Below are 24476 nucleotides of genomic sequence, written 5' to 3' on the forward strand. Positions count from 1 at the left end.
TTGTTAGCTTATTCAGCTCAGTGTATTGTTCTAGGTTAGTCAGTTACTTTTGAAGTTGTACTTGAGTCCTGTCAAGGAGGACAATGTCATCTGCATACATCATGTACAGGATTTCGGTGTCATTCAGTTTCGGGGGATTGGCAGTTCATCGCTTGGCTCTCTCCCAAATTGGATGTGTATAGATTAAATAACGTGGCAGCCAAGGGGCAGCCCTGCTTTAGGCCATTCTATGTTGCAATTATCGATGACAAGACACCTATTGATAACCTGATCCAGATCGAAGTCAGAGTATAGAGTTTTTATTGGTGCTAATATTTCATTAGGGCATTTTCAAAGTGACAGTTTTTCCCATAACTTCTGTCGATTAACTGTTTAAAATTCCAATTGTAAAGTAGACAAAAATTGCATACATATGCATTTCTTTCTTTATGGTTCTGTTTTAAGAGATTGAGGAACATTAGATTAATATTCGTCCCCACATTCTTGGTAAATCCAGCCTTTCTTGGATCAAACCACCACGTCTTTTTGGCCCATTCAGTTAGTCTATTCAGCAAAATTGCTGCAAACACTTTTCCCCAACGGGTCCAGGAGGGCTATTGGACAGTAGTTGGAAGGTGACATTCCCTTGTTTATAGATTGGGATTAGAGTTGCGGCTTTCAAAGTTTTTGGAAGCAAGTTTATTTCTTAACTGATGGTAAATAGCTGTAGGCTTATCTCAGGCCATGTTTCGAGATTTTTTCTGATTGCATTGCTAAGGCCGTCAGGGTCTGGTGCTCTTGAGCCATTTAGGTGTCTAATATGGGTAAGTATTTCCTCGTAATCCCGTTTTATATCCATTTTCTTCTGGGTGCTGGATTCTCTTCCCCAGTTGTATTATTTTGCTTTCCATATAAGAGTGAGAAATATGTTACCCAATTGTCTTCGGAAACTCCAGATACCAGTCTTTGCTTGATTTTCTTTTCCGTTAATTAGATTCCCTAGGTCTCTGGTAGTTCTTTTGGACAATGCGTTGAGTATTTTCTCGGCATAGTTCCGCGCAATCTGTGCTTGATAGTTTCTAATCCAGTTTCTATATTGTTGCTAATGATGCTTGATTGCGATAATAGCCTCCTACGGATTCATATTTCCTGCCATTTCAATATTCATCCTCAGTTCTTTTTTTGGTACCATCTGAGTATTATATGCGTGGGCATGTTTCCGCATATCTTTGTCTTCCACCTTTTTTTGATCTGAAGGGGAAGAATAGCCATTCATTGTCCAATTTCTCTCTGACAATCTCTTATTGCATTACGATTCTTTTAGACTTCCCACTTGAGAATCCGTTAAGTGCAATCGATTTGATCCGTTATTTAATTCAAGTTGTGGCAAAGATTGTATTTGTGCTCGTTCACACGGTGCTTCCCATCTCATAGTCACTTTATGGTGGTCGCTAAAGTGAGACAGGATAACTTATTCTTTGAATTTTAGTTCTAAGTATTAGAGGTGTAGATATAATCCAGATATGCAGTTAATGCCCCATCGTCCGTGTTGGTTTGGGCGGTAAATCCTCTAGCAGCGTCCATTTATGAGTCATATCTCGTTTGTCCATTTCCTTCACCCATGATTGTGCTTTGGGTTCAAGGATTCCAAAGATAGTTTTCGTTTTATCTCTGTCAAATAAATGGATGTTTAGATCACTGCAAAGTATAAACTCTATCTGCTTGTAATTTAGTTGCAGAGCGTCGATATTCGAAAGTACAGTATCGATAAATGTGATCTCCTGTATAGGGGCTTAACTCCAATATAGGTGCACCTGGTCAAGTCTTTCGACTCTCTTTTCAAATCTATCACGTTTTTCATATGTCTTCTTTGATGGTTTTAATTCCAATATGGTAATTTGGGTGAATGGATTAGGGTTAAGTGATTCTCCAATCTTTATATTCGCTTCTGCTCTAATCAGCGTAAGTAAACCTGCTGAGGGGCGACCCTTTGCTCTCAAGGTTTCCGGATTCATAGTTATGTATCCATCAACGCCTATAATGATTCCATGGCTAAAGCTATCGACATTAATAAAATGTGCAAAGGGAAACCGAAAGCGCACCTGAACACTTGGTGCACCCCGGAGCTCAAACTCAAACTTCTCCCACAACAAAAAAGCAAACTTGAATCACTATGGAAATCAGCGCCCTCCGTAGCTAACTGAACATCTCTCCAATATCACCACTCTCTACAAAAATGAGATTACACGCGCTAAGAAAGAATCCCAGTTCTAGCCTCAACTGTGGAACACTATTCCACTGGATATCAAATCCACCCCCACCTTCCAACCTTTTAGAACTAAGGTCATCACCTGGCTACTCAATAAATAACCAACTATGTATGTATGCCTAATGTATGAATGTATCCTTCACTATGTCTGCTTGCTACTATTTTTGCAGTAACTGCATTCTTGTAAACTATACATATGTTGTACAAATGTACAAATGTTCCTCACCTATGCCTGTAACCTGATGTTTAAGCGCCCATATACCCCTGGGTCTGGAGCGCTATACAAATAAACAAACGAACCATATATTGGTTGCTGTGATATCCATGTCCCTTGTAGGCATAGAATATCGAAAGTGTATAGGTCTGGATTACCATTTCTAAAAAGATGTAATGATCCTCTTGTATTCCATGAACATATGGATATTGTCAGATCTTTCATGAGTTGTGGTGGTTATTGTCGCTTGCTTTCTTGGTTTCTATTGCGTGATTGTTTCTCATTGCCGTCATCTCTGGACTGTCTACTTCTGTCTGTTTTCTGTTTAAAAAACATGTCTCATGTAGGTTCCTTCTGTCGAATGATGGATTCGAAATTAAACAGCGGAAACCCATACTTCGCAGTTGAGCGTAGCTATCCATGACCAAGTCGTGTGTTTGCTGTGTTTTGAATTGTATCTCTACTATGTCAATTTCGCCTTCAATAAGAAATTCTATTACAAGAATACATTCAGAGCTTACATTACGGAGATTAGCGATCACATGTAGTAGGTGTAAAGTATTGGATCCGTTGAGGATTAGATCATCATTTTGTGCATCTATCTGCTCTATCCTTACCATGTATGGGTCGATTTTATGCTGGGGGTCAATAAAGGTTGGTAGTTTTAGATCTCTACAGCGGTTCTGTTGGTGACTGGGTGGCTCCTGCCGAGTCTTCCTTATTTCAGAACTTCGACAATCACGTTTTATCATGCAGTGATGCTGATTTGCTTGTCTAAAAGATCCATCATTCTGCCTCCATGTTTTATCAGTTGTTGCAGATGTTGCTTTTGATATCTCTAGATCTGTATTTGAGATATCTTCTCATGAGAGAAAGTCTATTAGTATTCACGGACTGGCTTTGTACGTATACATCTACAATGTATAATGATTCGTCTTGATCTTGAAGCAAGGTTCTGCCGCTTTCAGCTCCACTTAATGTATTTTCTCGATCTGTCATATATGTCGATAGATTTATTATTTCTTGTTCTTCTCATTTTAATCAGTACTACATCTTTTAATATTGGTGCAGAATTAGCATCAGCCTTAGTAATATTTTTGGTGGGTTGTGTAGATTTTTGTCTTGGTTGTTGTGCTGTGGGCGGGTTTGTTGGTAGTGTCAGATTGCACAGAAATGCATGTGAACCACTCGCTGTCTGGTTTCCTTTTTTTGAAGGTTTATTCTGTTTTTGTTCCTGTCTTTTCCGATTTTAGGCTTTGTGAGTTTCAATCTCCTTAGTTTAGGGTCAAATATGGCAAAACTCTCAGCAGTGGGCGAAGTATGGTCCACTGGATTTTCTATATTCTTCAGTACATCTTTTGCTTTTCCCAGGACATCTTTCTTTTGGGTAGATGGTTTGGCAGGATGACTTGTCGCTGTCCCGCAGTATTATCAGCAGCAGTTGTGCTCTCAGTTGTTATAGAGGGCACTAATTCAATTGCATCTGCCACCAGTGTTTGCGTAATTGTGCTATTTTGCTGTTTGACTCGCCCTGGTAGGGTTTGCCGTTTATCAAGGCTGTTCATACAGGCTTCAGTATTCGTCAGTTTACCAACTTTGCCATTGTGAATTTTATTTGGTTCCTCATCATTCGACTTCTCTGCTGTTTGAAAGTTTTGTAATCCTCGTCAATATCTTTTCATGAAACTGTAGATTTTCTTTATGGGTAGATATCACCATATCTGTTAGCGATGATGTCATATGAGCTTTATCTGCTCGGTCACTTCTCGTGACAAAGAGACAAGATTGCCATTGTAATGAGGTTTCTGCCCGAGTGTCCAGTCTTAGTTGGACTTTCATTGCAAACTATTCCAAGAAGATTTGCTTTGTGTGTACTAATGCTAACAGTGTGGCTTGGTCTTTTAGAGTGTTAATTGTTTCATACAATTTCAGGAAAGGGAATATGGCATGGGATGAGGCTATCACTAGCACATTTAGCAAATCGAGCATCGTCGTTGGAATTGCTGGGTGGATTTTGTGTTGATCTCTATCCCATTGGCAGTGTTCTAGGGACAGCTTGCTCACCTCCTTGTCCCTTCTCAAATGTTGTTCAGGAATATTTGTTGGCTCTCTTTCTGGTGATCGATTAGATTGCATTCTCTCTTGGTTGCACTCAGATTTAACTGTCCAATACTTGGATATCTTTTGTTGTGACATAGCTTTGGATTCATGCATCAGCATTGAAAAGGGGTCATCTTGTTCGAAAGGGGGTGAGGATCTGCCCCATCCTACAAAGTTTATTACCTCAGTCATAAGCTGCCTATAAGAATCATCTATGTAGTCTGCCAGTTACGGTTTGGCAAATTCAGTTCAGGTGATGCGTCTGTGCCAATTGCAGATTGAAGATTTTTGTCCATGTCCTTTAACCGGGACACTCAGTGATGAAGGCCTCTGCGATGTTAGGTGTACCAAATAAATTTTTAACCAAAAGGAGCAGTATCTGGATCTGAAGCCTCGTGTTCTTCATAAATAGAAGACAAATATTTGAAAAAATCCTTTCTAGGTAAAGATTTGTTTGAATTTTCAAACTCCTTATAAGGTAATGAATACTTCATGGGTAAAGACGTTGATGGCCTTGACAGCGATGACCTCAAAAGATTTGGGCACCAGTGGCATCAATGTTTTCTACACTGATGACATCAACATTCTTGACGCATATGACGATGTCTTCAACAAGTTTTGCATCGACGGAGCCCTCAAGGGGCTCGAAACCTGACTCGATAGAGACTTTGATGAGTTGTCGTGGAATCGGGCACCCAATGGTTCTTGTGGGGTTTCAGGCTTACGACCCGTGCTCGAGGGCGTGCAACATTTTGCTTTAGCCCTTTCCTTGTCTGCTTTAATAGGCATGACAGGAGCATGGCTTTTATCCTCCTCTTTCCAGGGGATCGGAGCCTCCTTCTCGAAGATTTATCATTTCTAGTCTAAATGACTCCAACTCAGCTTGAGTTGACGATTTGGTTGGGCATGTAATACTTCTTTTAGGATAGGAGTTGGATGAGAGGGTGGAAGGGGATCTATGTCACCTTTTCTTCATCTTCTTCGATGAAGATGAAGAGTGGCGTGATCCACTCCTGGACCGAGAGCACTTTTTTTGGATTTTTTCCTTCGAGGAGAGTCACCTCTCAACTCGTCAGGCAATCACATTTTTGACTGAGTCGTCGAGGGGAAATTTAGTATGGGCCTACCCGCAGCTAATTTCCCTTTTCACTCTTTCAAAGCCTTACCAGTCATAGACTGACAGGACCCATAGTCTGCCGTTCGATGCTGCATGACCAGGCACCACATACACACTCGATGAGGATCCCTGAGAGACATCTTAGTGGCGAAATTGTGTCCTTTTTTTAACCCGGTCTTTGGGATCCATGGTGTTGAGGACAAGGCTATCGTTATTCCAATATTTAGCAGTTCTCACTGTAACCGAAGCGTGCCGTAATTTCTCAAAGCATCAGCTATCACGGAAAAACAGAACTGAAGCCAGGGGGAGCTACATGTGCCATATATACCAGTAATGACGTCAACTTCAAGAGAGAGACCCTCGAGTCGAGCGAATCGATGCAGTGCCTTCTTCTGAGAATATTTTCTGAAGCAGCTAAGCTGGAGAGGATATCTATGTAAAGATGATGAATACGGGGGAAGAACATAATCCATTTGAAAAAATGCATATACAGTACGTACGTTGGATTTGGAAGTGCTCAACCTTTTCAGTTCAGGGAGGGGTGAGCACACACAATTTCAATTTGGGCAGGTGAGATTCCATTGATAATAATGGACAGAGGAGTTTCGCCAAAAGCATGCAAGAGGTACTTAAACAACATTTTCCCCTCTAAATCATCGTGTATGAACGGACCAGATTAGGCCATTACCGCACTAGTTCAGATGGTCACATGACATGGAACATGTTCAACAGGAGTCCTTCAGAGTTGGGGCCTGGTTTAACCGCTAACAAAAATGTTTGTGCTGACCAGCAAACTTGCTGGAGCATGTGCTGTGGGCTCGATTACCATGGACATTAAATAATTTGTGAAAAGGCTTATCGTGACTGTTGTGAATATTTGGAACATACTGAAGTATTAGTGGTAACAGCTCTAATTTCTGATCAGATTATTTACAGTTACTTCACTGCTGCAGCTCCCAAACCAGTCTGTGATGTGACTTTGCATCATCTCAGGTACCAGGACCTTGCAGCCAGGAGGAGTGCTGAGAAGCAGCCGCTCCCTGTGCTGCCCATGCTCGTCGGTTGGCATGCTCCCCGCTCCACATCTGCTGCGGAGTCTCGCGAGGATACGGGCGTACAGCATCTCGTAAGACTTGTCCCTACATTGAGCCTTTGAATGGTAGAGAACTGCATTCCAGTATCAGTTGCACTGAATGTTAATTAAGTTGGATTGAGCTGATGCAGGGAAGGCAAGGTTTGGAGGTGAGGGTATCCGGTCACTGCATCGAATATAAAGCATCGACAGACCATACCAGTGAAAGAAATTCATCGAAAAAAAACATTGAATGCATTTTTTCAATGTTGAAGGGTTTAGTTTAGTAAAAAAGTCTTTTAATGGTTTAAAAAGAGGGATTGTGGGGAAACCCCCATAAAAAATAAGAATGCATTTGATGTTTTTTTTTTTAGATGCTTTGTCAATGGTATAGTTGTCGATGGTTTTGCTGTCGATGCAATCGCTAGGAACCGAGGTCAGTCCACCTGGATGTTTAATGGGCACTTTCTATGCATTCCATTTGTTTTTTAAACAAATTAGGTAATTTGATTAGTATTGATTAATGTTTCCATTCATGTCTTTTCCCGGGGATTGATGCACACGAAATCACGCAAACTGAAAATGCATAATGTGGATGTTACATCCCAGTTATATGTGGCATTGACTGTGTGCCCTGCATTGTAATTTTTTTCTTGGTGCTGAGGTTGTCTGTAAATATTTGTATGGCATGTTTGTTGCTCTGAGCAAGATGTCTCCTAAAATTCCAACACAGCAAGATGACTCTGGGAAATTTGAGACTGTTGAATCTTTGCACACCTGTATGCACATATTTATAGTATTACTGTTTTAATACAATTGTTAGTACAAGGCATTAATGTGTATGCATTCTGTCCCTTCTATTTCTATAAATGAAAAGTAGCCAAGTTGACATTGGTTACAGCTGTTAGGCTGAGGATTCTCTGCTATATTTCTGGCTTCAAAACAAACTTGCACAAAATAATATAATTCTGTCATCCATGCTTGAGTGCATTACGAGCTGGATAGATGGGTTGTATGTCGTTTGCTGACAAAAGTTTTTCGATGGAATTTTTACTGAGAAATTCCATCAAAAAAAACCATGCTACATTTTGTTTGAGGCAAGTCCCAATCCCATGTTCCTACATTTGTATACCTTCCCTCAACCCCCTCCATAGTACTTGTATCCCCTTAACCTTTTTTCGATGGAATATTTTCAGTACAAATTCCATCTTAAAAAACCATGTTGGCAAAAGGACGTCGTACCGGATAGATGATAAATGACGAAGCTTGAATGACTCAAAATCCCAGTTGGCAATCATTGGTTCCTTCTAATAATATTCAGAAGATGGCTTCTCAATCAGTTTGAACACCAATCTACAAACTTTACAGGCACTGCTTCAGTTCTCAGCAGCGTATGAAGGTTGGCAATAGTTATATAGCTTGCTTCTTGAGCTGTTCTCTTTGGTTTGCCCAAGAAAGAGGCATGGTCATTTAGCCACATGCCTGAGATAATTTTTTCTCAACAATGGACTACTGCAACCCAGCTTATGTGGAAGCGCCAATGTCACAATTTGAGCCACTTCAGAACAATATTGCCCATTCAACAATCAATTATCCACCACACTCAGGCCTCCTCTATCCTAAATACTCAATAGATCCTGATATTTGAATGCATCACATCCAAAGAAGCCTCTTTGGTTCATGAAAGCCTCCATGGGAACTCCCCCTCTATTCATCAACTATATTCCTTCCAAGTCTCTTGGGTGTGTGAATGCTTCTAAGGTGCTAGCACCAGGCTTAATTGTAAAATCGAACAAGAGAAAAAAAAACCTCAGTATGAAGTGCAAAAATAAGTAACAACCTACCGCGGTTCTTCAAACATGAGCACAATTTGCTATTCGGGAAATGGTAAAAATATCTCTTTCAACTCCACTACTGAAACTAACTGTATGGACCTCATGGTTATAAATACCCAAAGACAATCACAAGTGTAGTGGTACGATTTAAAAAAATTGGAGCCAATTCCGTAGTCAGCTTTTTTTATCAGTAACATAATTCAACATTTTTACTGTGCTACCGGATTCCAAGTCTGGGAGTAAAGTACAGGTTTCACCTGAAGCAAAGTGCTGGGAGTAAAACCTCCACTTTACCTCTCAAAAACTGTGGATTCAGTGTACAGTATTACCACTCACAGTAAACCCACCGAATATTACCTATGGACTCCAAAAAATAAGGATTTAGACCACCCTTCAGCCACTCATAAACCTGTGGTAATGCCATGGGACAAAGTGGTGGTAACAGTAAATGTGTTTGGTGATAAATCGGCAGTCAATCTACAGATCTACTGCCAAACTGGTAATGAGGCCGCTATATCTTTTTTATTTTCTGATCTGCTAACTGACCTGTATTAACCCTCTTTCGAATCTCAGTACTTTAATACCCTTTGGTCCGTTCTGCAATATTAGAAGCATTTAACACAACATCCCATAACACAGCATAACATGAGAAGTAGTGTCACTCACTTTTTCATTGACTTTTAGCATGCATAGTTATGAGTAACCAGGTCAATACAATTATTTTGGTTCCCTGTCAGAGCCAATCTCAAGAGCAATTTTCTGGTCCAGCAGCTGCTGAGCCCCAAGGAACTTAAAGCACAGAACATTAAAGGCTAGGATCGCCACACTCTGGTGGGCACCACTGAGAAACAGAAAGTGTTCCTACCTGCAGCTCCTTCTCAAGGCTTGTCGAAGCTCCCAGACTGTAGGACACCATCTCATCTGTGACTGGGAAGTTGCCAGGAATTTTGTTACACCTCTTGATCAGTGTGGGGTCAGGGCCATTCAGGTACTGGTACCCAAAAAATGCATCTTCTTTCCAGTGGTGAGAGACATACTCTGACGGACAAGGAGAAAAAAGGGTGAGGAAGAGATTGCTTCCAGCTGGAGGAAAGTTCTTCCAGGACATATCTTCTGCAGACTGATTTCACAGGAATCCCAATTTTGACGCTTTCCAACTTGTGGTGTTTTAACAATATTTAACTTTATTTATAAATCCTATTGTGTGTCGGGGTAAATTGTGCTATGGTTTAACCTTTTGAGCATGGATGGACCACTTAATTTCATTAGACCGCATTATCTTCCAGGTCCTCTCTACTTGCTAGCTAATTTTTCACTACTAAATGGTGCACATATGCCAATCCAGGAAGGAACCTTCACTTTAACAATGCACTTTCAAAAGCCTTTTAAAAGGGTGGCGCACTGCGACAATCTACTTTAACATCAGAACACATTGGAAGATTGATTCCAACATTCACCGACTCAAGACATAATTTAATTTTGAGAGGTAAGCCTAAGGGAATGCGCACGAGAGAATCAGAGAGGGTGCATTAAGTGTTAGAATACCTAGTCCCCTAATGCAATCCATATGCTTTTTACAGATCGCTAATTGAAATTGTTTTTCCACATTGTTTGATGGTATCCCGGTTAATGAAGGAAACCTTCCCAAGGACTAGATCCACGCGCAGAAGCAGGTAATATATATGCCAGCTTACTAGCATTGACAATTATATTTTGTCACCAGGAATTTAAACAATTATAACTGACCCTCTGTTCTATATTTTTTATCAACAGTTACTCCAACAAAACAAGAAATATACTTCATTGATGAAGATCAAGTGATTTGTAGTATAATTGGAGCCCAAGTGACATCTCCTGACGAATGTCCCAAGCCAAAGTAGAGGACAGAAACATGTTAAGTCCAAAGGTTTAGCGATAATATATCTAGAACCATTTACTAATAAAAATGATTAGTGTCTAACGGTAAGATCATAATGAATACAGATGTTGCATAACTGAGTGAATTCTATACTCAGCCTCCTATTACAAAAGAGTGTCACAAAAACTATTTTGTTTTATAATAGTTTTCATATTGTATGCACTTTATTTTTCCATGAAATACCATTTGTGTGCTTTTTTACTATATTCTGAATAAATGTATATGTTCTTAAGATAATTTGTTTTTCTTGGTATAACTGTTGATATTATCCATCTACCTTTCGGGTCTATACAGTATTATTTTACCCCAAAAAAAAGGTAGGGAAGTCACTACATTGTGGCATTTTTGGGATTCCCCATTTTTTACTAGAGAACAAATATATATGTATTCAGGTGGTTATCTGAAAAACTAAGGAAGTTGCTACGTTCATAGGTTTTCTGAACATAAAATGTAAAACTCTTATACGCCTCTCAATTCCTGGTCCTATCAGCAGAGGAGGGGGGGAGGCAGATGGGAGCAAGCTAGCCATCCTGACCGTGGGAATTATGACAATGTTGGAGTGTCCTCAGTGCTACAAGAAGGCAGATTTGCAACTTTGCAACAGAACAGGGTTTTTTCACTTGATTCCGGGAGATAGCCTGCTGCTGGACTATGGCGAGGAACAACTAGAAGAGAGGCAAGGAGAGCTAAGACCATCAGGGTAAACCTTGCCTGGAAACCTTGGAGCCCTATCTGAGAGAGGCATATCTGGAGGGACCTTGCTGTGGGAGAGGCCTGGTGGGAGCTGCCTACTAAAAGAGGGTCCAAACAATCTGGCTGGCCTCCTGAGCAAAGAGCAGAGAGCTCCCATGTAAATAGATATCCCAAAGCCATCAATTGCGTGGGGGAGCCATCTGCCTTTATCCCTTTTCATTAGTGGGTAATGGGGGGGTGAAACTGGGTAGGCCCTTCGCACAGTTTATTAAATCTCAAATTATTTCCCCGATAGGAAACCACGCTCTGGTGAAAATGAATTGTGTTGTGAACTGCCCGCCTTAATCCTTTCCATTAAATTGTGGGGGAAGGGAAAGACACTATGTAGGCCCTTATCACATTTGATTAAAGTAGATCAATTAATTCCCATATAGAAAAATCACAGGATGAGTTTTGTTAAGAGTTCGAAACTAAAAGTTTATGCCCAGTGTGTTAGAGCCGGTATAGACCATAAAGACTTGATGGCTGTCCTTCTTAAACCCCGACTCCGGTCCCGAAGGAGGATGTCCATAATTCCAAAATAAGTAATCCTAAACGCTGAATGTAGAGGGTATGAAAAAAACTTCATTTATTCCCAGTGATTCCAAAGTAGGAATTACAAAGCCTTTTATCTCATCTGTATGTGTGTTTCAAAATGAAATTCCCCCCTTTGTTCCCAAACCAGAATTCCCAAGCATTGCTTTCATTTTCACGTGTGTTGCAATAACGCTTTTTCCCACTGTATTCATTTCCCTAATATTGCATTTCTAGGAACAAGTCCAAAACGATTTTTCCCATTGAATTCCCTTTTCAAATAAGAAGCCAAAATGATTTTTCGATTGTGTTCTCACTCCCGAACCTTGCCTTTAAATCAAAGTGGTCATATTGAATTGAGGCCTGGAGAGTGGGGGTTGCTGGGAGAAAAATATTGTTTCAAATTAAGTAATCCCTGTGGATCTTGTATTATATTGTGAATGTTTTATATGGTCTCCGTTTCAACAAAACCTGAATTTATTTTGGATGGCAAATCTCGGAATTCCATCCGTGCATTGTAGTAACAAAAAGCTTAGTAGAAATATATGCTTGTCAATTGGTGGAGATATTTGGAATTGGTGATATTGTATTGAGCCACAGGTTGGTGGCCGAGTTGCAATTGTCTTGTTATTCTTTGTCCAAATTTAAACAATATATATTCTGACTATACACCGGCCTGGTCCCTAGCTCATTGGTACAGTGCTTGTCGGGTGGGGGGTTGCGCGGGTGGGGGTGCGAGACGGGTAGAAGGCCTCACCAAATTTGAATCTGTAAAGCACTTTATTGTGCACCACCTTGCTTGGAGGGGAACTCCGAGTTGAGTGCGACAGCCTAATAAACTGCGACACAGGTTAAAGGGCAACGGGAAGAACAAGTTACATCCATGAGGCCAGCATCTGTAGGACGCTGCGCTGCCTTAATGCCTATGGAGGATGATCACACAGATGGCTTCCTCTTTATTCATAGGTCAGTGGACCCCTGCCTGCGATCGCCCTTGTTCCTAACTCATAGGTGCTTTGGCTGAGTTTTTTAACCGAGCCACACCATTGAAAAGACACAGTGCTGTTTGCCAAGCCCAGTCTCACCAACGACACTCTTACGGATCTTCACAAAACAGACCTGGCACTGTATGCAGATGACCTTTTAGTGTCTCAGGGAAAAGGAATTGATGAACCTTCAAACATCTTTGCACAAGATGCCGACATGCTACAGTGACTGGCAAATTGTACTGAACACTGGCAAGACTACTGCTAAACTGTTTACTAAGAAGAACATCAAGGAGCACCCGCGCTTTCACCTCAGAGAGACCATCAAGTGGGAGAGCAGCAGCCGCTGGCTAGTACTGACCCTGGACAACAAGCTCATCTGGAGGAACAACATAGAAATATTCAACAGACAGCTTCCTTCATGCTTGCAGAGCTGTGCCCACTCTTGAAGTCAAGATCCATGCCTATCCGGAGTGAAGTCAACCTCTACAAGGCTTTATCAGACCCACGCTGACATACGCCTCCCTGGCATAGGGCACCTGTGCAGTAACACACCAGATGACTCTTCAAAAGGTTCAAAACAAAACCTTGAGGATAGAGGCTGGAGCCCACCTTTTACAAGAACAGCAGACCTGCACAGGGAGCTGGGCATCAAGAGGTTGGATGAACATCTAATGAAGCTAAAGAGGAATCTCTGCCAAGCACAGGCTCAGAACATAAAGCCACTGATCAGGAAACATGCTACCATTACTGCAAATCCCTTTGATCGCTACCCGCGGCCCTATACACTAGATGCACTGACCGAGTAAAATCAACTCTTATGTGGCAAGATAATTCAGACAAAGAAGCATTCAAAACCATGACTACACTTTCAACCCAAGTAATTGGAGCAGTGAGTCTTAGCTTTGGGTCACAACCCCACTGACGGGTCAAAATAGTAAGATAAAGAGCGAGGGTGCCAAGCCCAACCCACGAGGTAGCACCGACTTAAATATCTGCCCAAGATTGCACTGCAGAAAGACTAGTGGGTTGGAGGCCAATGCCCTTACACTGCAGTTCAACGATTCCGACGATGTCAGAGGAGCTACCAGTAATCGTACACTGCGTATGTGTAGGCTGTTTGTAGCCCTCTGGAGATGACCAGCGCGTATGTTGGATACTGCAGTGAATGGGCATTTCACCACCTCAGCCTGAGAACAAATGGCAGCCCACTGACTATTAAAGCCTCTTGGCATTACTTTGGTACGCTTGCCGGGGTTAGATCTTACACTGCTGACAAAAGCCATCAACTGCTGCAGCCAAAAGGCAGCAAACACTAACTACAGCCAAAAGGCGGCAAACACTAACTACAGCCAAAAGGCGGGAAACACTAACTACAGCCAAAAGGCGCCAAATGCCGCAAGCAAAGAGCGTGTGAATCTCATTCCGCAAATGCCTCGCAGCATGCAGTGCAGCGTCTGAGGTAAGGATTGGGTGGTTGAAATGCATTGGTGCTCGCTGATGCTCCCGCCCTGTCAGAGTAGGATGGCAGGAGTGGTGGCTGGGGCAGAAGCATGAGGAAGGATCAGTTTGGGGGCATGGCACTCCTGCGTTCCGTATTTTTCATGCTTCTCTGCCTCATGCTCGGGCCAGTCTCCGTCTCGGGGATGAAATCCCACAAGTATAGAGGAAAAAGGAACTCTGCGTAAGAGGCAGGAACTTTTTCTCAAATACCCAAAGCGTACCCCAATTAGCAACATAGACATTCTGGGGTTGCTAGGACTACCATTGTGTCCCCCTGGCATAGCCCCCGTACTCTCTGGGCCATAGGTCACATGGGCATGGCAGGAGAAGCCAGCACACATGGCTTGTTCTGCAATCTGTCTTTACATTCTAAGCGTAAGTGTCGCCCCTGGGGTGCCCCAAGATTGCTTCAAACCATCAGCAATTACAGGTTTCCTAAAAGCCCCAAAAACAATAACGAGGGGGCAGTGGCGTAACAAAATGTGGGGGCCCCCCTGCGAGCAATGCTGAGGGCCCCCACCTCCCCCCAACTCAGCAACAAATAACGGGTCACACCACTCTGGGCCGGCCGGGATTATTACGCTTCCGCAATACGCACAAATGTGCTGTTGAAGCGGTATGCCACACATTGCACTAGGAGAAAGATATAAATATGTATTTTAATGCAATATACAGCACACTTTGGCTTTTTAGCCAATTTATCTCAGAGTGTTTGCAATTCTTTGTATGGTAACGACAATCCTATACATGCAAGTCACCAACAGTGCACAGGAACATTAATGCTTTGCTATTAAGAATGCCATGACACAATATAAACACGTCCAACTGGCTGCACATTGTAGACCAGTCTAGTCACGTAATACAGTAAAGCATGCCAGGCCACAGTTAGACATACCTAGACTGGTTGCACCGAAATGCCAGTCGAAGCAAAAACACTCATCAAGAAGAGAACACACATTCAAGCCCACGTATCTGTGGCATCTAACACAGCCAAACTCTAAAATCTGCAAGTAATTGGTCAATCCTGTTGCAGTCTTTACCTTTCCTGTTCCCTCCCAGGCCCTCTGTATGGCTCTGTTCTCTCACCACTGCTAAAACTCAGGACATCCTGTCCCTCCCTCCCCCATCTCTTCTTACTCTCCCTCTTCCTCTCTTGGCCCCCCTTTGAACAGCTCTACTTCTCTTCCTCCTTCCTCCTCTTTCTCTCTGACAATACCATGAGGTTCCTAGACAAGTCCGATCTACGAAAGTGTTGTCCAAACAGGTGCTCCCCTGCTCCTCTAGAACCATCAAGGACCATATTGACACCCTCACTCCAGCCTTGGCCGATTTCTGTAATCACTCTTTCACCACTGGAACGTTCCCTCTCCCCTTAAGCACTCCCTTGTGCACCTACTCAAGAAGCAGTCTGTCTGGCAAACTATCGCCAAATCTCCATCACACCTTTCCTGGGCAAACTGTTGGGAAAAACTGGCCCTCCTCCAGCTTACTCTCCACACTGAATCTGTTGCTTGTCTCCATGACCATCAGTCTGGCTTCAGAGCTGCCAGAGGCACGAAACTGTTCTCCTGAACACCCGTGAAGATCTGCCCTCTAACCTCGATTACACCATTCATTCTTTCCTCATCCTCCTTGATATTTCCTCTGCTTGACACGGCCAACCATGGCATCCTGATCAATCGACTCCATGAGAACCTGGCCATCACGGATAAGGCCCTTGAGTGGCTGACCTCCTTCCTCTTAGACTGCCCCCTCCAAGGTGCAACTTGGTCCCTTTCTCTCTGCCACTGCTCTCTATACCTGTGGCGTTCCCCAGGGCTCCATCCTCTCACCCTGGTTTTTCAACCTTCTTGGCCCCTTTGGCCCACCTAAACTCTACCTTCTAGTCTTATGCAGATGACTCGGCTTTCCTTCAGGGTCCCCTCAGATTCCTCTACCCTCTCTCATTCCTGACTGTCTAGCCGCAATTGGTGTAGTTTAATTTAAGTAAGATGGAGATCCTTCTCACTGGGACCCCTGCCTTCCCTCTCGCACTCTGGCTGCCCACCTTGGGTCATCTTCCTTCACCTTCCTATGAGGCCAAAAACGATCTTTTACTCCACTCTCTCTCTCCTCACAACTCAGCCATCACCAAGTAGTCCCACTACCAGCTGCTCCTCAAAGGGACTCTTCCCTTTCTCACTTTCCCCCAAAAGCTCGCCGTCTCCAGAGCCCTGGCTCTCTCTAGGCTGGACTATTGCAACAGCCTCTTTCTCAACCTGCCGCCTTCTGCTCTCTGCAACTAATCCAGAACAGGACTGCAAGTCTTATCCTTGGCCTCAAGCCCAGGGATCATATCTCTCCAGACCTGAAATCTCTCCACTGGCTCTCGGTTGCTGCAAGGATCAAGTTCAAGACCCTTTGCATTGTCCATAAAGCTTTCTGGGCCCGGGCCCACACTACATCCAATGCCCTCGTCCAAAATACCTTCCTTCTCAAGCCCTTCGCTCTGCTACCTCAAACCCTCTAAGGGTTAAACATTTCCCCAGGCAGAGAGTGGGGGCAGGGAGTAGATCTCTCCTATGCAGGTGCCTCCCTCTGGATAGGCCTCCCTGCTCCTCTCAACCTTGAGCCGGACCACCTGAACATCCGGAAGCAGCGCAAAACGTTCCTCTTCTCCTCTGCTCCCCACCCCCGAACACCCGCTGGCCTATCTGACCCACCTGTCTGCTGTACCGACCAGTTGCTGGGCTACCCTCAGAGTCTCACTGAGTCCAAACTCTTTCTTGATCAGTCACCCCTGCACTGCCTCTGGGCCTACCACACACTTAGGTGCTGTAACTGTAACCTTACAGTCCCTTATTCTTGCACTAGGCAGAGCCGCACTGCCCTGGCTGCACTTAACTCAGAATATTGCGGCCCTGTTTTTCCCTCCTCTTTCCCTTGAGCTTCCCCCCCTCCCTTTCCCCTTGCACTTCACATTCTCGCACCTGCACGAGCTGAATGACACAAGGCCTAGTAATGTAAATCTAGAAAACGACCCTAACCAAACATAGAAGGTATATTATGTTGGCTGTAAACCAATCCCATCAACACCACCGCAACCCCAGATTCACCAGTATAACCAAAGGGCATCCATTTTAACATTCATCATCTTTTTTTTTAATTCTGTCAAACGCTTTTGCAAAACTTAGAAATGCTCTGAAAGCTCATACATAGTAGGAGTACGAGGCCACAGCTTGCATGTTGATAGATCGAGCCAGACAGGAATGCCAAGCAGTACAGAAATACATTGTTTTCCTCCCTCACTAAGTCCTTGAGAGCGGGCAAGCAGAAACAGCATTTAATCAACAGACCAGGTGCCGGCCTGTCTCGCTACAGCTGTAGAAATAGGCAGTTAAAGCATGAATTATGCTTTTCTAGCAGTCCTCCTTCGCGTAGCTTCCTTAGAACAGGCTGACCTCTAGTACACGAATAGAAACTGGTAGATAACGTTCGTTAGAATGTGTCTCTCTTGCGAACACGATATCTTTAATGAAACTAGTGCTTTGTGTTCTTAATAACAAAGAACGATGTCTGGAACTGTTGTGAAGTACAAGAAAACTTGTCATAATTGTCAATCACCGAATCCTAGCTCAAGAAGATACATTATGGGTGGTTCAGAGGTGCCTTGAAGGCTGTTATTTTGTATATATGTAACTGTTCTTATGATGTTCGCTCTCTTGCATCTCACGATGTCTGGGTGACACGTTGCAAGACGTTAGACCCCAGTCAGCAGGCTGAGCATATTTTTTCTGCAATAAACCATAGTACTTGGAAAATCGAACTGCGTGTCTGTCGTATCAGATGTATATGGTGATTGTGCCTTGTCTCCATATGCAGATTGTCTTCAGGGCCTAGCAGTAAGATTGTTTGTCTTGTTCTCTCTCTATCTTCCCTCCCGTGTCTTTTCACGCCTAGAAACACTTGTGTACAGGCGCGTTATAAATTACTTGTATCATATTATTGTACCACAGATACCCAGAAAAATATAGAATGCCCCAGTAAGAAACGACTAGTCTGGCAGCACCCAAATGCCAGTCTAGCCAGGTAATTAAACTTAGCAGGACTGCCTTTCAGAAATGCCCAGTTATAAAAAAAGTCATACCAAACTGAGGAATGACTAGACTGGTTGCACCAAAATGCCTCTCTAGCCACTAATACCACATATCAGGTCTGCTTAGAATGGACATGGACAACCATTATGATTTGTCGCACAATAACAGCCCCCCCCAAACATCCCCTCTCCCTCCCACCCCTACCCCAACCTCAGCTCCTTGGCCCAAAATTACCTTCACGTCCCTCTTCCTTGTCCCAGAGCTTACGTATGAGGCTCCTTGACTCATAGGTATGTACTGGGATGAGGAAGAGTGGGACTAGTAGCTGCACTGGAATAGTCTCATTAAAATGCGTAAAGAAATTAGATGCCTCCACACAAATAAGTTTACCCCTCCCCCACCGTCCATGAAGTTAGCGCCTCTCGCAACATTTGAAGGGTTAGCCCCCCTGAAATGTAGGTTTTGTTGCACCCCTGAACGCAAGCACAAACACCATTCACCATATACACAAAAAAAACAGCCATCCATACATTTAAGTGTGCACCATACAGGCACACACAGCCAGGCACCCACCCATACATTTAAGTGGGCACCCTTTCACCATACAGGCACACACACCCAGGCACCCACCCATACATTTAAGTGGGCACCCTTTCACCATACAGGCACACACACCCAGGCACCCACCCATACATTTAAGTGGGCACCCTTTCACCATACAGGCACACACACCCAGGCACCCACCCATACATTTAAGTGGGCACCCTTTCACCACACAAGTACACACACCCAGGCCCCCACTCATACATTTAAGTGGGCACCCTTTCACCACACAGGTACACACACCCAGGCCCCCACTCATACATTTAAGTGGGCACCCTTTCACTATACACTCACACATGCACCTGTCATGGGGTTGAGGGGAGCCCTATTGCTTCAAAAATAAATTGTTCCTTTTTGAAGTCACTTTGACTTCATTTCCGTTAAGGACCAAACCATAACGGAAATAATTTCTTTATGAATGCAGAGCGACTTAAAGATACTGTTTGTTTTTGAAGTCATAGGGCTTCCCCACCCCATGACACGGAGGCCTCCAGCCTAGGGTCTTCCATTGCATGGGGTGCGGGGATCCCTTGGACTTCAAAAAGAAAGTTTTTTTTGTAGTCACTCTGCCTTCATAAAGAAATTATTTCCGTTACAGAAATTATTTCTTTGTGAATGCAAAGTCAAATCAAAAAGAAAAAATATATTTTGGTTTTTGAAAAAAAATATATATTTTTCATTTTTTTCCTCCAAGTGGGGGCCCTTCATAGGACATATGCTAGTGGGGCCTCCCACCCCGCAGTGCTGCATGGGCCCCAGTTACGCGAGTGCGAGTATGGAATAATGTGTGGCTGTGCGTTTCACCAGACATCACTTTCCACTCATTCATTGATGCTGGTCATGGAATGTTTGATTTATTTTGAGCACACATTTGAGTGGTTTGGCGGTGTCTAAATCACTTGCATGTTAGGGCTAGAAATTATGCTGACCGAATACACCACAAATTATAGCGAGCTAATTAGCTGCTCACCTTCCACGGAAATAATCATTCATTCAATGCAGCTAAAAGCAATTCAGATTCACGTGCTTTAAGAATCGGTTTCCAATATTTTCAATGCGTTTTACACTTTTGAGGAATTTGCCATTGGAAATACACATTCATGCTTGAATTTTATATGCTCAGCACCTAGACATGTTAAGCTTCACCTTATGTATGGTGACCATATTAGGAATCGGAGGCATTAACTAGCACAGAATGGCATTCTGGAGCATTTACGACTGAACTTGTATGAGGACAGCACCTGTTTGTGAGGCTTCACCTTACACATGATGGCTATCTGGCATGTGACGTTAAAGATTAAAGGTGACACGAAAGTTTCTCAGGTGAGTTTATTTCGACGAGCCCACCGCCAACAAACCAACAAAAACAAATGCCTGTGTTCCAGCTTCACGAGCCTAATGAGCTTAGAGCACAGCTCGTGAAGTTGGAATCCAGGACAAAAATAAACAACAAACTATAATTCATTACATATCTCCCTCCCCAGAACATTAATTAAAACCCCCTAAATGAACATTTTATTTAGAACATTAACAGAAAAACAAGAACTAAAAGAATTCTACATTATAAGATATCATTGAACAAAGTCCTTCAACCAACTCGGTTTGAGTGCAAGTCTCTTTGAAACATCATTGTTAATCACTTTAAAATTTGTACTTGTTTTTGAGTCATCACTTTCATTCTCCTCACTTGTGATTTGCTCATTACTCACACCCTGAGGTTCCCCACCAGGTTCCACGCCATCTTTCTCCCTCACTGTCTCAGCTCTTTCCAATCTGCCCTAAGACCACACTTCACCTCCTTCCAATATGACACTTCCACGTCCCGCAACAATTTCCCTTGTTCCAATATCTTTTCTCTACACACTTCTGTGAACACCCCAGGTTCTTCACTAACACCCAGTCTCCAGCTTTACACTCCCTGCTCTTCACACACTCTCTCCTGTCAAAAGACTCTTTGATTCCTTGTTCTATAAGTCTCATAATGGCATTTCTATCCACCACCACTGCACCTGCCAATCCTAACTACCCAGGACAAAGCTTAGTTCCTGGCTCTCTACCCTTAAGTGACACAAAAGGAGACACTTATGATGGAATGAGGAGTAGTTCAATAACTCCACATCATATGGTTTAATATTTCTCTCCAGTTTTGTCAAGAACACATTGCAAGCTGAATGCCTCCCTTAATAAACCTATTGACCCTCTCAACCAATCCATTAGCCCTTGGATGATAAAGTGCCATTCTAATTTGTTTAATGCCATATCCTTCCAAGAATGTCCTCATAAACTGGGAAACAAACTGCACTCCATTGTCAGAGACCAGTTCAGAAGGACAGCCCTCCCTGAGAAATACCCTTTCTAAAAAAAATACATCGCTAGTTGTCCCCTCTCTAGCTGCTTCCCACTCCACCCATTTGGAATGGAAATCAACAAGAACAAAAATGTACTTTAATCCATCTCCCAAACCTGCCATGGGTCCTAAAATATCTACAGTCAGTTTCTGCCACAGTTGAACTGGCACACTATTAGGAATCAAAAGGCACCTCCCGCACAACCTTACTTTTATCACTCAGTTGACATGTATTACAATTTTTTACAAATTCTTCGGCCATTCTATCCTTTTTGTGCCACCACTAACTGTCTCACCCTCCTCTTGGTAGCTCCTTCACCCAAGTGACCTTGATGTGCCAGCTCCAACAAACTCATTCGCACTCGTGGCGGAACAATACAACTTCCCCTTCTCAGTCTGCTTCCCACCATGCTCAGCTCTTCTCTGATTTACCACCAAGTCTCAAACTTCTTCTCAAGAATTTCTTTGTTAGGCCATTCATCCACAGTCCACTGCTTAATACGTTTAAGATCCTGATCTACAAGTTCATCTTGATCCCATTCCTTATGGTCCACACTTACTAGTTCCGCAACACTCTTCACAATCTTGAATTTGTACCGTTTGACCTCTTTCCACTGGCATTCTTGACAGCAAATCTGCCACCAAGTTGTTTTATCCAGGCAAATAGCTAACATCAAAATTGTACAACTGTAGACCAAGTCCCCATCTGCTTATACTTGGGGATCTCACAGCCCATCTACCACTATCAAACAACTGTACCAAGGGTTTGTAGTCTGACCTCACAATAAACCTTCTCCCCCACAAGAAATATTTAAAATGATTAATAGCCCAGAACATGGCCAACGCTTCTCGTTCTATAACTGAATAATTTCCCTCAGCTCCTTTGAGAGTCCTGGAAGTAAACACTAACTCTCTCCACTTTATTGGTATCACACTGTAACAAAGTGGCTCCTAAGCTTAACATGCTGGCATCAACCACTAATACAGTACGGTCATTAGCATCACATTTCCCAATGGAAGAAGCTCGCACAATACCTTGTTTAATCTTTTTAAATACTTCCTCACATTGCATGAACCACTAAAATTTTGCCCCCTTTATCTTATCAATAAAGCCCTAATAGGAGTGGATATGCTAGCAAAATCCTTCACAAACGTATGATAATATTCTGATAGCCCCAGAAATGACCTAACTTGGTCTTTATCTGAAGGACATGGAGCTCTTTCAATAGCATCAACAAGACTCACTTTAAGATTGATACCATGACTCGACACAACATGACCTAGGTACTCAACACTGTCTACAGACAGTTTACACTTGCTCCTCCGTACTGTTAGCCCAGCCTCCCCCAACCTTGACAGTACAGCTCTCAGTAACCAATCATGCGCCTCACTAGATTCAGCAAACACCAAAATGTCATCTTGGAAAATGATCACATTAGGAACTCTGTCCATCACCCTCTAAAATACTGCCACTGCCGAAGCTAAGCCAAATGGCATCATGCAATATCTATATGTCCCTTCAGTGGTGATGAAGGAAGTGAGATGTTGACAATCCTCTGAAAGTGGAACTTGATGGTATGCTTGCGACAGGTCAATAACTGAACAGACATTCACTTTACTCAATGTTGCCAGTCTTTCACTGATTATTGGCAGAGGATGGCGGTCTATCAAAATGTTCTTATTAAGATCTCTCAAGTCCACACATAGCCTTATGTCCCTGCTGGGTTTTGTAGCTACAACAACTGGCAACAACCACTCTGATCCTTCCACTCTTTCTATGATGCCTCTTTGGAGTAGAGCTTCAATCTCTGCTTTCACTTTGCCTTTAAGATTCTGCAGAATCAGTCTAACTATGCACCTTTCTTTAACTTGATCTGATGCTCATAACCTCTCAATCTTCCCAGGTCTTCTTTGAATACCTTTGGGAATTCATTTCCCCAATGGTCTCACTTCTGCATTCGTGACAGGAAACTCAGCATTTGCTTGTATTCTCATCCCCAGCTTCTTCTGCTCGCTCCATCCTAATAGCGGTGATCCTTCTCTGGTTACAAAAATTTCAGCTTCATAACTCCGCCCTTTAAACTTGATTGCAGGATACTTTCCTAATACGTCTATCTTGACATTGCCGTATGCATAGGGCTCAATGTCAGGTTTGTTCAGATGTTCCATTCTGCCATTGACAGTTTTCGAATGTCTCTTTAGACATCTTTGTCCACGGTGAACAACTGTCCACTTTTATTGTAACTACTCTGCCATTTATCGTAAAACTTGTGCATGTTGGCAATCTACCATATTTTCTTCCTGTTCAGGGCACCTAGTATTTGTCTCCATACTTTCTACTGAAGAGTTTTCCCTGCAAAATGCCTGTTCTTGCACTTGAGACAATTTGCATTTTGGGCAGGACAAATCGGATTTGAAGAGACATGCCGAATACTGACACACTTAAAGCTCTTCCCAGTGTTGAATTTTTTCCCCAGTTTTGATTGCTGCAACTTCATTGATTTGTTTCTTTGACTTCATACTCGCCATATACTTGGATGTCTCCTCCAGTCCTCTCGCCACTTCAACTGCTTGTTCGAGAGATAGATCCTTCGATAGTATACTGTTTGTGCAGTGTACCAGTTGATCACGAATGAGTGAATCAGTCAAAGTTTCAAACTCACATAAATGGCTCAGAGTACGTAGTGCAGAAATAAAGGTTTCAACTGGTTCCTGAATTTCTTGGCCCCTTGAAAAGAATGTATGTCTTTCAAAAGTGATATTCTTTCTAGGGTCAAAGTGCAATTGTAATTTCCCGATTGCCACTGAAAACTGATCATCTCCTTGTCCCATATCTGTGGGTTCTGACAAACCATCAAAGACACTGCATCCTTCAGTTCCCAAATGGTGCAATAACAGCCTCCTTCCTAGCTGGAGCAAATTTATCTCCTCCTATGGCAATCAAATAAGTGTCAAATCGTTTTTTCTATCAGTCCCATCTAATGACAGGGGTACCGGGTTCTGACAGGAACGGTGGGAGAGGAGACATGCTGGCCGCTGCCACAGCTGCTGATCTAATTGCACAGAACAAAATGTGTGCTAAACTCTTAAGTTAGCTGATGGAAAGTCCAATTAGAGTTGCAACCATACCATTTTGGATTGTGATCCTGCAAGTTTCTTAATGTTGTGGCTTCTATACAGTTCACTGTCCT

At 42.9% G+C, this 24476-nt stretch overlaps 1 protein-coding gene across 4 annotated transcripts in view; it reads right to left on the reverse strand.

The window, feature by feature from the left end:
- Nucleotides 1–24476, reverse strand: part of LOC138568665 (polyunsaturated fatty acid lipoxygenase ALOX15B-like) — a 251431-nt gene that overhangs the window by 125565 nt on the left and 101390 nt on the right. For all 4 annotated transcript variants that reach the window (XM_069646453.1, XM_069646455.1, XM_069646452.1 and 1 more), the window contains exon 6: nt 9452–9624. In XM_069646453.1, coding sequence (XP_069502554.1) covers nt 9452–9624 — 173 coding nt within the window. The remainder of the gene's footprint in view (nt 1–9451; nt 9625–24476) is intronic.

This window comes from Ambystoma mexicanum, chromosome 1p (assembly GCF_040938575.1).
Source record: "Ambystoma mexicanum isolate Mex_15411 chromosome 1p, UKY_AmexF1_1, whole genome shotgun sequence".
NCBI classification, from domain to species: domain Eukaryota; kingdom Metazoa; phylum Chordata; class Amphibia; order Caudata; family Ambystomatidae; genus Ambystoma; species Ambystoma mexicanum.